This window comes from Lithobates pipiens, unplaced genomic scaffold (genome assembly GCF_037356315.1).
Source record: "Lithobates pipiens isolate NorthernLeopardFrog02 unplaced genomic scaffold, aLitPip1_a1.2 Scaffold_8, whole genome shotgun sequence".
NCBI lineage: Eukaryota > Metazoa > Chordata > Amphibia > Anura > Ranidae > Lithobates > Lithobates pipiens.
In genome coordinates, this window is record NW_027507903.1 from 288,505,090 (window position 1) to 288,517,500 (window position 12,411).

Below are 12,411 nucleotides of genomic sequence, written 5' to 3' on the forward strand. Positions count from 1 at the left end.
TAGATTTTCTATGGCATATAGCCAACATGGTGCTTTTTATTTTCAATTTAATCAACATATACATTAAATATAAAAAAAATGTACTATATTACAGAACGGTTTACAGAATTCCTGAAAATACTTACAGCTATTCAATGTGTTATTTTTTTTATTTTTTATTTTTAAGGATGTTGAAATCAAAACCCAACCTAAATGGTCAGTCCACCTGAAAATGATTTCAGTTATAGGTGAAGTCTGGTTAGCCGAGTAAGCCGATAGCTTCCTAAATCTCTCTCAGAGACTCCAGTTGTGGGTATCTCTACCATATTTCCAGACTCTTTCCACCTATTCTGTGATGTTCCACTCCCACTTGTATTCTCCATAACAAACTGAAAACCAAACAAGAAAAGTAGGACACAGCAAGCATGCGAATCCAGAAACCCAAAAAGGGGGACTTCATTACCACAGTCATAAGAAGTTTAGGAAACCGTTCGATTTAATTCAGCATTAGCCAACAAAAACTTGGTTATTAGTTTTGGGTGGACTGACCCTTCAAGCTTAAGCCCATTTCATCTTCAGGGAGTAAAATACAATAGTGTGTGTGTACAGTGATGGAACAAAGTATTTGCCACACTGCAGATTTTGTACATTTGCACACTGACAAAGAAGCGATCAGTCTATAATTTTAATGGTAGGTTGATTTTAACAGTGAGAGACAGAACACCACCACAAATATCCTGAAAGGGGCATTTCAAAAAAGTTATAAATTGATATACATTTTAAATGAGTGGAATAAGTATTTTAATCCCCTATTAAAAATCGGCAAGATTTCTGGTTCCTTGGTCTTGGCCACGGTGAAGAGATTGGAATCTGATTGATTGCTTCTGTCAACAGGTGTCTTCTATACAGGTAACTAGCTGAGATTAGGAGCACGCTCTTAAAAAGGGAGTGCTTCTAATCTCAGCTGGTTACATTATATTATATATATTATATTATATTATATTATATAAAAATAAAAGACACCTGACCACAGAAGCAATCTGATTCCAATCTCTCCACCATGGCCAAGACCAAAGAGCTGTCCAAAGATGTCAGGGACAAGACTGTAGACCTACACAAGGCAGGAATGGGCTACAAGACCATCGCCAAGCAGCTTGGCGAGAGGGTGACAATAGTTGGTGCGATTAATCGCAAAATGGAAGAAACAAAAATTAACTGTTAATCTTCCCCGATCTGGGGCTCCAAGCAACATCTCACCTCGTGGAGTTTCAATGATCATGAGAATGGTGAGGAATCAGCCCAGAACTACACAGGATATCTGGTCAATGATCTCAAGGCAGCTGGGACTATAGTCACCAAGAAAACAATTGGTAACATATTACGACACGAAGGAGTGAAACCCTGCAGCGCCCCCAGGGTCCCCCTGTTCAAGAAAGCACATGTACAGACACGTCTTAAGCTTGTTAATGAACATCTAAATAATTTAGAAGAGAATGGGTGAAAGTGTTGTGGTCAGATAAGACCAAAATCGAACTCTTCGGCATCAACTCAACTCGCCGTGTTTGGAGGAGGAGGAATGTTGCCTATGGCCCCAAGAACACCATCCCCACCGTCAAACATGGAGGTGGAAACATTATGATTTGGGGTTTTTTTTTTCTAAGGGGACAGGACAATTTCACTGTGTGAAAGGGACGATGGACAGGGCAATGTACCATCAAATCTTGAGTGAGAACCTCCTTCCCTCAGCCAGGGAACTGAAAATGGGTCGTGGATGGGTATTCCAGCATGACATTGACAAAAAAAACACACGACCAAAGCAAAAAAGCACATTAAAGGTCAGAGTAGCCCAGTCAGTCTCCAGACCTTAATCCCATAGAAAATATGTGGAGGGAGTTGAAGGTTCGAGTTACCATACGTCAGCCTCAAAACCTTAATGACGTGAAGAGGATCTGCAAAGAGGAGTTAAAATCCCTCCTGAGATGTGTGCAAACCTGGTGGCCAACTACAAGAAACGTCTGACCTCTGATTGCCAACAAGAGTTTTGCCTCCAGGTACTGAGTCATGTTTTGCGAAGGGGTCAAATACTTATTTCACTCATTAAAATACAGATCAATTTATACATTTTTGAAATGCGTTTTTCTGGATTTATTTTTTTGTTATTCTGTCTCTCACTGTTAAAATAAACCTACCAATAAAATTAGACTGATAATTTCTTTGTCAGTATGCAAATGTACAAAATCAGTAGGGAATCAAATACTTTTTTCCTCATTAACTTCCAAAGACAGGCGATTTGGTGGCTTTATGTTGTACAGAAAATAGCAAAATAAATACCATGAATGCTGAATATGTAAAGAGGAATAAATAGTAAAGACAACAAGCCATCAATGGTTATCGTAATCTGTGAGCAGAGAACTACTTATGGAATGTAGAATCTATTTCACAATTCTGATTCAGTCATCCTCCATTCAAATATACAAAATCTATACAGAACAAGGAGAGTTTAGTAGATATCCTATTCTACTTTTTAATGCGTCAAATAAATGATGTGAACTGTAATCCCATTTTCAAGTGGAACCTGCATAACTTCCACTTACATAACCATAAGAAAACGCTGTTGGCATCTGTACATATCTACAGGTTATAATCAATACTGCCTGTATAGTGCCACTTCATGGGAGGACACAAAAACATATGACTGTGCTCACTATAAGACCCAGATACTGGGGTTTTACAAACTAACTTGCTTAAATAGACATCACATGATACAGTCTTCATTGGTTACAACTACTACATGATATTCCATATGATGTATAGGCCGTGGTCACTTCATTTCTTCATTTTCATATCTGCTTCAATTGCACAGCGACGACCTCTAGTACCACCATCCTGTTCAGTGGGGAAAGCAAAAAGAAACAGTGCTGTGAAAAGCAATGCAAGCATCCATTCAAGGGAATAAAGATATGTAGCCACTTCACTGTGAAAGGCTTTGCTGTGACTCACAAAAAATGTCTCACATACCTGAGATAATTCTAAGCTGGAACGTTTGCCTTCTCATCTTAGTGCTGCTGTATTAACCCTGTCTGTATTCACATTTCACTGTTCTGAAAATGTTGATTTAACTGAACTGCTACACTGTTTAATGAGTAGATCTTCTTTATCATGCACTGCACAGGAAGTTAACTGACTCTGCTACCTTGAGATTAATAGACTGAAGAAAATTCTGCATGCATGTAAGCTTGTTACAAATAAAACAAAACAACAGCTTGAAGTACAGAAAGAGGCACTAGGAAAGCACTGCTCGACAGAAGCAAAGCATAGTGAAGAAAGTCAAACAGCTCTAACTGAAGGCTACCAAATCTTGGTACATTCATTCCATCCATCACATTGCAGCTATTTAATACTTACAAAGAGAGAGAGAAGGAAGGCAGGAGAGCCCATGGGGACACTGTCCTGTTAAAGGACAAACAGAAAAACAGGTCAGATTCCACGGAGCATCTCCAACACAAAACACGGACAAGCTGACAACACAAAAGCAGAAGAGGAGCCAGGACTTTAACGTAAAGCTTAGAAGGAAAAGCAAAACTCAAGGCTTAAGAAGGCTTTTAGCCAGCACTGGCTTCTCTTGCTGCTCACATAAAAATACAATGCCACTAGCAAAACAACAATTTCATTCCAATATGATGCATATATTTTTCTTCTTTGTAACAAAACCTGAAGAAAACACTTAAAATGTACTTTGTAAGGTTGGGTACAATGATATTCCGAGTGCGAGAGCATCTGTCTCCTTTGATGTTGGGATAATTTAAGCAAATAGTAATTTCAGTTCCTAAAACCACACTTTGTACATTGATCAAGCAGGGTCTAGGCCAAGCATGACTTCAGGAACCAAAAGTCATCATTTTGATTTTGGAAGTCTACAGATTTGAGGTTCCCATGGAGCCTTAAAGGAGTTGTAAAGGTAAATATTTTTTCACCTTAATGCATTCTATGCATCAAGGTGAAAAAACATCCGACAGTGCCGGCGCCCCCAGCCCCTCCATTTTACTTACCTCACCCCTCAAGTCCCGCGCTCGCCCCGACGTTCTCTTCACCGCTCAGCCTGGCTGCAGATTGGCTGGAGTGGATGGATTGAAGGCAGCGCAGCCATTGGCTCGCGCTGGTGTCAAACACATCCAATGACGCGGCGTGCTGGGGGGTGGGGCTGTGTGATACAGTGAGTGGCTATAGCCGCCGGCTGTATCAGGGGAGCGTGCCCACAGGTGCTTCTCACCATGCGAGGGAGCTCACATGAACGTGAGAAGTACTTGTGGGAAGAAGCAGAGACAGCCGCTGAGGAACCCCAGAAGAACAGGTTCGGGGCCACTCTGTGCAAAACTAACTGCACAGTGGAGGTAAGTATAACATGTTTGTTATTTAAAAAAATATTTACTTTACAATCCCTTTAACAATTATTTGATCATACAAGCAGGCACCCTTAGGTATCTCCAGTTTTGGAACTTGAAAGCGAAAACAGCAATACTTGAAAAAAATAAAAAAAATAAAACACAAGTGCCAACATTACGTCCAAATATATTTATGGAAGAATCTAGATCATGCAATATGACCAATATCAATTAAACTGGACCCTTTGAACGGACATGCCAAAGCATTGACAGCTTCATCATATAATTTCCCTGATGCATTCATCTTATTCTGAAGTGGACCTAAACTTGATCTTATGTTCACTTTAACCCCTTGGTGACGGATGAAGTCACATGACCATGACGTAACACATAGGGCGTGAGTGGAGGCATACCGAAAGTGCCGCTGCACGCGAACAAGTTCGGCGCTTGTGGATTTTCGCAGACAAATCGGCTTTTAAAAGCGAGTTTTCAGCCGGACTAATTGTTTACATAATGGTAATACACTACGAGAGTCTTTTCTTCATCCACACATATTTGGGAGTATATGGAAGGAGGACAGCTCTAGGATCATTAGAGACCTAGTATTTCCTAATAATACTTAGAGCACTGGAATCGTACAACAGAGGACCCCTAGAGGCGATTCCATGGTATACCTCCATCCCTGGGAGATAACATATGCAGATTTAAATCATATCTAAGGTGAGAGGCCACAGAGCATGGAGGTGGCATGGGCAGAAAGGGATTACGTCAAATTACAAGGATTTCTCACTATGGTGAAGGGATAGATCACAGACAGCGATCCAAGATAATTAAAAAAATTTTGATGAAAGAAAATAGGATTTTTTGTACTCACCATAAAATCCTTTTCTCTGTAATTCACCGACCGACACAGCTCCTCTCTTAACCATTGGGTGGTTAAGCCATCCCTTTAGGAGAATACTAGGCATTACATGTTATGTAAAACACAGAACTTTCCAGTTCTGCCCAAGGGGCGGTCCCTTAGGTAACAACCCCACAGCCTGCCATGCAGTCATCAGTACGTCAACAAGCAGTATAACGTAAAGAAAAAAAACAGGAGGGGCGTGTGCTGTATCGGTCGGTGAATTACAGAGAAAAGTATTTTACGGTGAGTACAAAAAATCCTATTTTCTCTTATATTCACCGACCGACACAGCACCTCTCTTAGCCATTGGGACATCCCCAAGCAGTGCCAAATGAGGGGTGAGAAAACAACATTAAACTTCATCCACCATGGCAAGTGGGAACTAGTGTAACTTTACCCACAAAAACAGTGCGTGGGAAAAAAAAAAAAAAAAAAAAAAAAAAAAAAAAAAAAAACACCACAAAACCAGGGTACCCTCAACAGGAGGGACTACCCACAACCGCGCCAAAAACTGCGGAAATTAATACAACAGTGCATTAACATAAAAGGTACTGCATTTTTACCCAAAAAAAAAAAAAACACACAACAGGAAAAAAAGGGAATTATTGCACCACAATTGCAACTATACAGCTGCCTGCAAAACTTTGCGGCCAAAACAGGCATCAGCCGATGCACCGTTGTCTACCTTGTAGAACTTGGTAAACGTGTGGACAGACGACCAGGTCGCAGCTTTACACACTTGAGCGACAGACGCTTGGTGTCAGAAGGCCCAAGCCGTTCCGATTGCCCTTGTGGAGTGGGCCGTTACCGGAAGCTGTTGCTAAAGGCGCTGAAACCGCGCTGCAATGTACTCAGGCTCCAAGGATATGGCCGCCCCGTGTCCAGTATAAGGTTATAAAACAGTGGGAAAATGGCCGCCAGAGCACAGGGACACATGCTGTCACTAGAGAAAGCTGAAAAACGTGTTCAGGCTTCTAAAAAATGGCCACCGGCGTCCAGTATAAGGACAAATCACAGGGAAAATGGCCACTAAAGCCCAGGAGAGCATGCTTTCCGTTGCCCACACCTAAGATGGCCACTGATGCTGAAACCATGAGGGACAGAGCTGAACAAATGGCGGTGATCAGCGCTGCAAGGGACACAGGCACAGCCTCACAGGCACCTCCAGGGACATGAGAAACAGGACTCAGGCCACAGCCAGCCAGTGCAGCCCCCCCCCCCCCCACAGGTGAGAGCCCCCCCGGGAGAGCCCCTATACAGACACACACACCGCTCAGCAGCCACATGCAGCATCCCCCACGGGGGGCGCGGGGGGGCGATAGGGACAGGGAAAGAAGAGAGGGAGGTGAGGGACCCCCGAATCAACGTCCCAGGGAATGCCCAGCTGCTCAGCCCCACCGAGGCAGGGAGAGCTGTACTTACCAGTCCTGAAGAGCTGGGAGACATTCCTTCACAGATCCACTCTCTGATCAGTACAGGCTGGCTGCTGGCCTCGGCACATTGTGACACAGACATCAGTAGCCCGGTCATATGTGCCCCCCGGAGCATAAAAGTCACGACCACCTCTGGAGCTGAGGTTTCGTTGTGGCCGGCCTAGTGCGGAGCTGCTACCTGCACACACTCGATTGCCAGGCTGGGGAGACTACAAGGATAAGGGTATCCAGCCTGTCACCCAGCCGGCTGTTGATAGCAGATCACAGGATCTATCATCTTGCGCAAAAAGCCAAGCTTCTGCAGAAAAAAAGATGGACCGATGGGCCTGTCAGGATTCCTAGGTTCTTTCTCCTTCACTAGGCAAAATAAAACCGATGACTGCATGGCAGGCTGTGGGGTTCTTACCTAAGGGACCACCCCTTGGGCGGAACTGGAAAGTTCTGAGTTTTGAATAACATGTAATGCCTAGTATTCTCCTAAAGGTGGCGTAACAACCCAATGGCTAAAAGGAGCTGTGTCGGTCGGTGAATTTAAGAGAAATAATTTTTAATTAAGTGGTAGCGCGGGAGTAACATACAATATTCAAACGCTAATGGATATCTCCTGATTGTCTTTTCTTTTTTATTATCAAAAACTGTCCCAAAACAGTAAAAACACAAAAAAAAACTAAACAAATATTTTTTTTAAACTTAGCTGTATTGCTAAATTACCAGGACTTACCACCAAACAACCCAAAATAAATTCCCCTCCTCTGAAGATCACAGAGATATTACATATGTGCATGTGCCCAGGAACAATAGTGGCCATTTTACTTTTTAATCCTACCTAAAACAAACTGACACCAATTTAAAAAATAATTTAAAAAACCCTACCCAAAATATATTGACCCTGGCCTTGACCCCCAACGCTGAGCAAACCTTGATCTACATTAGATATAAAGAAAAAAAAAAAAAAGTCTACACACCACTGTTAAAAATGTCCAGCTTCTGTGATGTAAAAAAAATGAGACCAAGATAAGAAATTTCAGAACTTTTTTCCCCCTTTAATGTGACCTATAAACTGTACAACTCAGCTGAACATCAAACTAAAATCTTTTAGGTGTAAGGAAGCAAAAATAAAAAAAAATTAAATAAAATATGGTTGCATAAGCGTGCACACCCCTAAACACTCAGTGTATTTGGGTACGAGTCTATAAGCATGGTACATCTTGAATTGGCAACATTTGCCCATTGTTCAGATTGCGAGGGCATCTCCTGTGCACAGCCTTCTTCAGATCACCCCACAGATTTTCAATTGGATTCAGGTCTGGGCTCTGGCTGGGCCATTCCAAAACTTGTGCCCCTGTTCACACCTATGCGAATTAGATGCTTACACCGCATCCAATTCGCAGGACATTTTAAAATGCATTCAAATGAATGTATCTTGTTCACATATGTCTGAATTACAAGCACATTATTCTCTTTGTGAACGCATCTGATTCACAGATGCATTGCGTTCTGAACAAGAAATCTTTCCTTCTCACTCAGAGAAAATGTAGCTGGAATTCACACTGCACTGGTGTGAACCTGGGCTTAATCTTCTTCTGGTGAAGCCATTCCTTTGTGGATTTGGATGTATGCTTTGGGTCGTTGTAATGCTGAAAGATGAAGTTCCTCTTCATGTTCAGCTTTCTAGCAGAAGCCTGAAGGTTTTGTGCCAATATTAACTGGTATTTGGAACTGTTCCATAATTCCCTCTACCTTGACTTAGACCCCTGTTCCAGCTGAAGAAAAACCCCAAAAGCATGATTCTGCCACCACCAAGCTTCACTGTGGGTGTGGTGTTCTTTTAGTGATGTGCAGTGTTGTTTTTGTGCCAAACATACTTTTTTGGTCATAATTACAAAAGATAAAACACATTTTCCCCACATGTTTTTGGGAGACTTCAGATGCGTTTTTGCAAAAATTAACAAGGCTTGGGAGTTTTTCTTCATAAGAAAGGCTTCCCTCTTACCACTCTACCCCCATAGCCCAGACATACAGTGTATAGAAAAAAAAGAATCTACACACCCCTGTTAAAATGTCAGGTTTCTGTCAAGTAAAAAAAAAAAAAAAAAAAAAAAAAAAAAAAAAAAAAAAAAAAAACACACAGAAATGTCAGAACTTTTTTCACCTTTAATGTGACATACAGTGCATCCAGAAAGAATTCACAGCGCTTAATTTTTTCCACATTTTATGTTTACAGCCCTATTCCAAAATGGATTCAATTCATTATTTTCCTCAAAATTCTATAAATACCACCCCATAATGACAACGTGAAAGAAGTTTGTTTGAAATCTTTTCAAATTAAAAATAAAAGATGACAAAATTCACATGTATATAAGTATTCACAGCCTTTGTTCAATACATTGTTGAAGAACCTTTGGCACAAATGACAGCCTCAAGTCTTTTTGAGTATGATGCTACAAGCTTGGCAAACCTATTTTTTGGCAATATATTCCATTCTTTTTTGCAGGACCTCTCAAACTCCAAAGGCTGTTTTTGTAAAGCCGACAGGACTAAATTCAAAACCCAAGGGTTCAGGGGTGTCCTGACTGGAGGATTAATCCACGTTACCCCCTGAATAAAGTTACGAACCAGAGACTGAGAAGCAAGAGGACATTGAAACAATACTGATAAGGCCGAGACCTGGCCCTTGATAGTATTCAAGGCCAGCTTCATTTCCAATTCCATCTGTAGGAATTCAAGGATCCTACCTATGACATTTTCTGGGGTGCCAACCCCTGGATTACACACCAGGAGACACATGCCTTCCAAACTCTATAGTATATGATTCTGGAGGCCGGCTTCCTAGCATTAACCAAATTAGACACTACTGAAGGCGACAGCCCACGGTCCTTTAGAATGTGGGTTTCAATAGATAAACCGTTAAAATTTAGTGTTTGTAAGGTAGGATGGAATACCGGACCTTGCGCGAGAAGGTCTGGCCACAGTGGCAGGGTCCCCTACCGCCATCTTTATGATCTTGGCAAACCAAGATCTCATGGGCCACTTCCTGCTTGATCCTACGAAGAAGGAACGGAAGTAGCAGAATCGGAGGAAACGCATAGATTAGTGAAAACTGATCCCATGGAAAGACCAAGGTGTCTGTTCCGCATGCCAGCGGAATTCCCTCGTCCTTGACACAAAGTTGTCGACCTAGTTGTTGAATCTGGACGCAAACAGATCCACGTCCGGAACACCCCATCTTTGACATTGACAGAAAGATGTTGGGGTGAAGGGACCATTCTCCCGGAAACATTTGTTGGCGGCTCAAGTAGTCCGTCTGCCAGTCTTCTATCCCTTGAATGAAAATCGCAGATAGGCAAGGAATGTTGCTTTCTGCCCAAGATGGAACATGATTCAACTTTTTGGGCTGCACGACTTCTCTTGCCCCCTTGGTGATTGATGTAGGCCACAGCCGTGGCATTGTCAGATTGTCCTGTCAGGATTAAATTCTGTAGTCCGAGTGTCCAGGCCTCTAGGGCCATACGTACTGCCCGAATTTCTAGAATATAAATGGGCAAAGTCCTTTCTGACTTGGACCACTTCCCCTGGACAGATGCTTCTTCCCGGACTGCTCCCCAGCCTAGAAGGCTGGCATCCATTGTTGCCACTTTCCAGGATACTGGTAGAAAGGATTTTCCCTGCTGAAGGTTGTTGGATATCAGCCTCCAATTGAGGCTCTGACGCACCTCGGGAGATAAGCGTATTGGAAAGTCCAAAGCTTGGACCTTCTTGTTCCAAGTCGACAGAATACTGTTTTGCAGCAGTCTTGAATGAAATGTGCATAAGGAACGGCCTCGAAGTAGGCCATCATTTTTCCTAACAACTTCATGAAAAGCCGAATGGAAGTATTTTTCTTTGTTTTGATAAGCCGAATCAGTTCTTTTATGGAACTGAGCCTTCCCTGGGGTAAGAATACCTTCTTTTGAACTGTATCTATGATCAGCCCCAAGTACTACAATCTCCTTGATGGTTTTAAGGAGGATTTTTCTAGGTTGAGAATCCAGCCTAGGTATCCTAGGTAACTCACGGCTGAGGCTAAACTTTGGTTTAGACAGGTAACGGACTGATCTACTAAGAGCAGATCATCTAAGTAGGCTAGAATTGTTATACCCTAAGCCCTTAACCTGGCTAAAGGAGGGGCCAGGATCTTTGTGAGTACTCGAGGTGCAGTGGCTAGACCGAAAGGCAGAGTCACAAAATGAAAATGCAGATTTTCTACCTCGAAGCGCAGAAATTTCTGATGAGCAGGGAAAATTGGCACGATGCCTATCGATGCCAAAAATTCTCCTTCTTGTAGAATGGAGACAACCGGTCGGATTTACTCCATGCGAAAAGAACAGATATTCAAGCGCTGGTTTATATCCCCGAGATCTAAAATGGGTTTTACCTTCCAGTTTGGTTTTGGTACTGTAAAGAGGTTTGAATAAATCACTGATCCCTGCTCTTCTGTGGGAACCTCTGATATCACTTTCTGAGACAAGAGATGATCCAGAGCTAGAAAGCGAGAGACTTCCTTTTCCCTGGATTTCTGGGAACATTTGATCTCAAAAAATGAAGAGATGGAATTCTCTGAATTCTAGTTTCTAACCTAGAGAAATTGAGGAAGCCACCCATCTGTCCTGAAAAGGTTCCTGCCAGATCTTTGAAGTGTAGAAGCCTTCCACCCACCCTTCATAAAGAGGCTTTAGTACTTTGCTTTCGCGGGCTTCCTGCCCCAAGTCTTCCTCTTGAACCAGACGGTGAAGGCCATTAAGACTGCCTGGAGGCAGATGCTCCTGGCACTGGAGAAGATGCACGTTTGATGAAAAAGGTTTAAAAACTTCTTCTTTACTAGTAAAAGAGAACTTTTCCCATTAGAAATTCTTTGGATATACTTATCCAGATCATCTCCAGACAACCGTTCACCATGAAATGGGAAACTGGCCAATAGCTTTTTACATGGCGTTTCAGCTGACCAATTTTTCAACCATAGGACTCGGCGCATATGTACCAGCCCTAGCATAAGCCGTGAGGCTTGAATAATAGAATCTTTCATAGCATCGACTGAGACATAGTGATTTTGATATGCCAGCCATCTGCTGGGTCTGCTGATCAGGAATAATTGTGAGTATCTCTACAAACTGGTCCTTTCTAGATTGAGATACTCCAATCGCCACTAGTACCGGCTGAACAACTGAACCTACAAGAGCAATGTTCTTAAAAAGAAATTCCAACTTTTTATCTGTTGGATCCTTCAACATTTGCACATTGTCTACAGGACAAGTCAGGTTTTTGTTTACAGAGGATATAGCAGCATCAATTGCTGTAACCCCCCCCCCCCCCCCATTTCTTATAGAATTCCTCCTCCATAGGATAAAGTATAGAAAACATTTTTGGAGGAAAAAACTGTTTATCTGGGTGCTCCCACTCAGAATACATAAGCTTTTTTAGGCATGAATGAATAGGAAATTTTGGGGAGGCTTTAGTGATCCCAAACCAGAAGTGGGCTCATCGATTGACTGCGTTACAGGCAGTAAAAAAGTCGAGTGGGCCAACATAGTGAGGGAGTGTACCAACAGTCTCTCCTGCGAGGTTGATCCCTCCATATTAGGATCTTCGGAAGAGGAGTCATCAACCTCTTCTTGATTTTTTGAGAGAGCTTCATATTCTCTCGCCCCTTGTTCCTCAGTATGAGGGTCGTGAGCAA

At 42.4% G+C, this 12,411-nt stretch overlaps 1 protein-coding gene across 7 annotated transcripts in view; it reads right to left on the reverse strand.

Moving 5' to 3' along the window:
- BRD8 (bromodomain containing 8) overlaps positions 1-12,411 on the reverse strand; it is a 58,982-nt gene continuing 46,571 nt past the window's right edge. For 5 of the 7 annotated variants that reach the window (XM_077472362.1, XM_077472360.1, XM_077472359.1 and 2 more), the window contains 2 exons: positions 3,385-3,429; positions 1-2,865 (listed from right to left, as the gene is read on the reverse strand). In XM_077472362.1, coding sequence (XP_077328488.1) covers positions 2,806-2,865; positions 3,385-3,429 — 105 coding nt within the window. In that variant the 3' untranslated portion in view covers positions 1-2,805. The remainder of the gene's footprint in view (positions 2,866-3,384; positions 3,430-12,411) is intronic. The other 2 variants (XM_077472365.1, XM_077472364.1) reach the window with 1 other exon arrangement.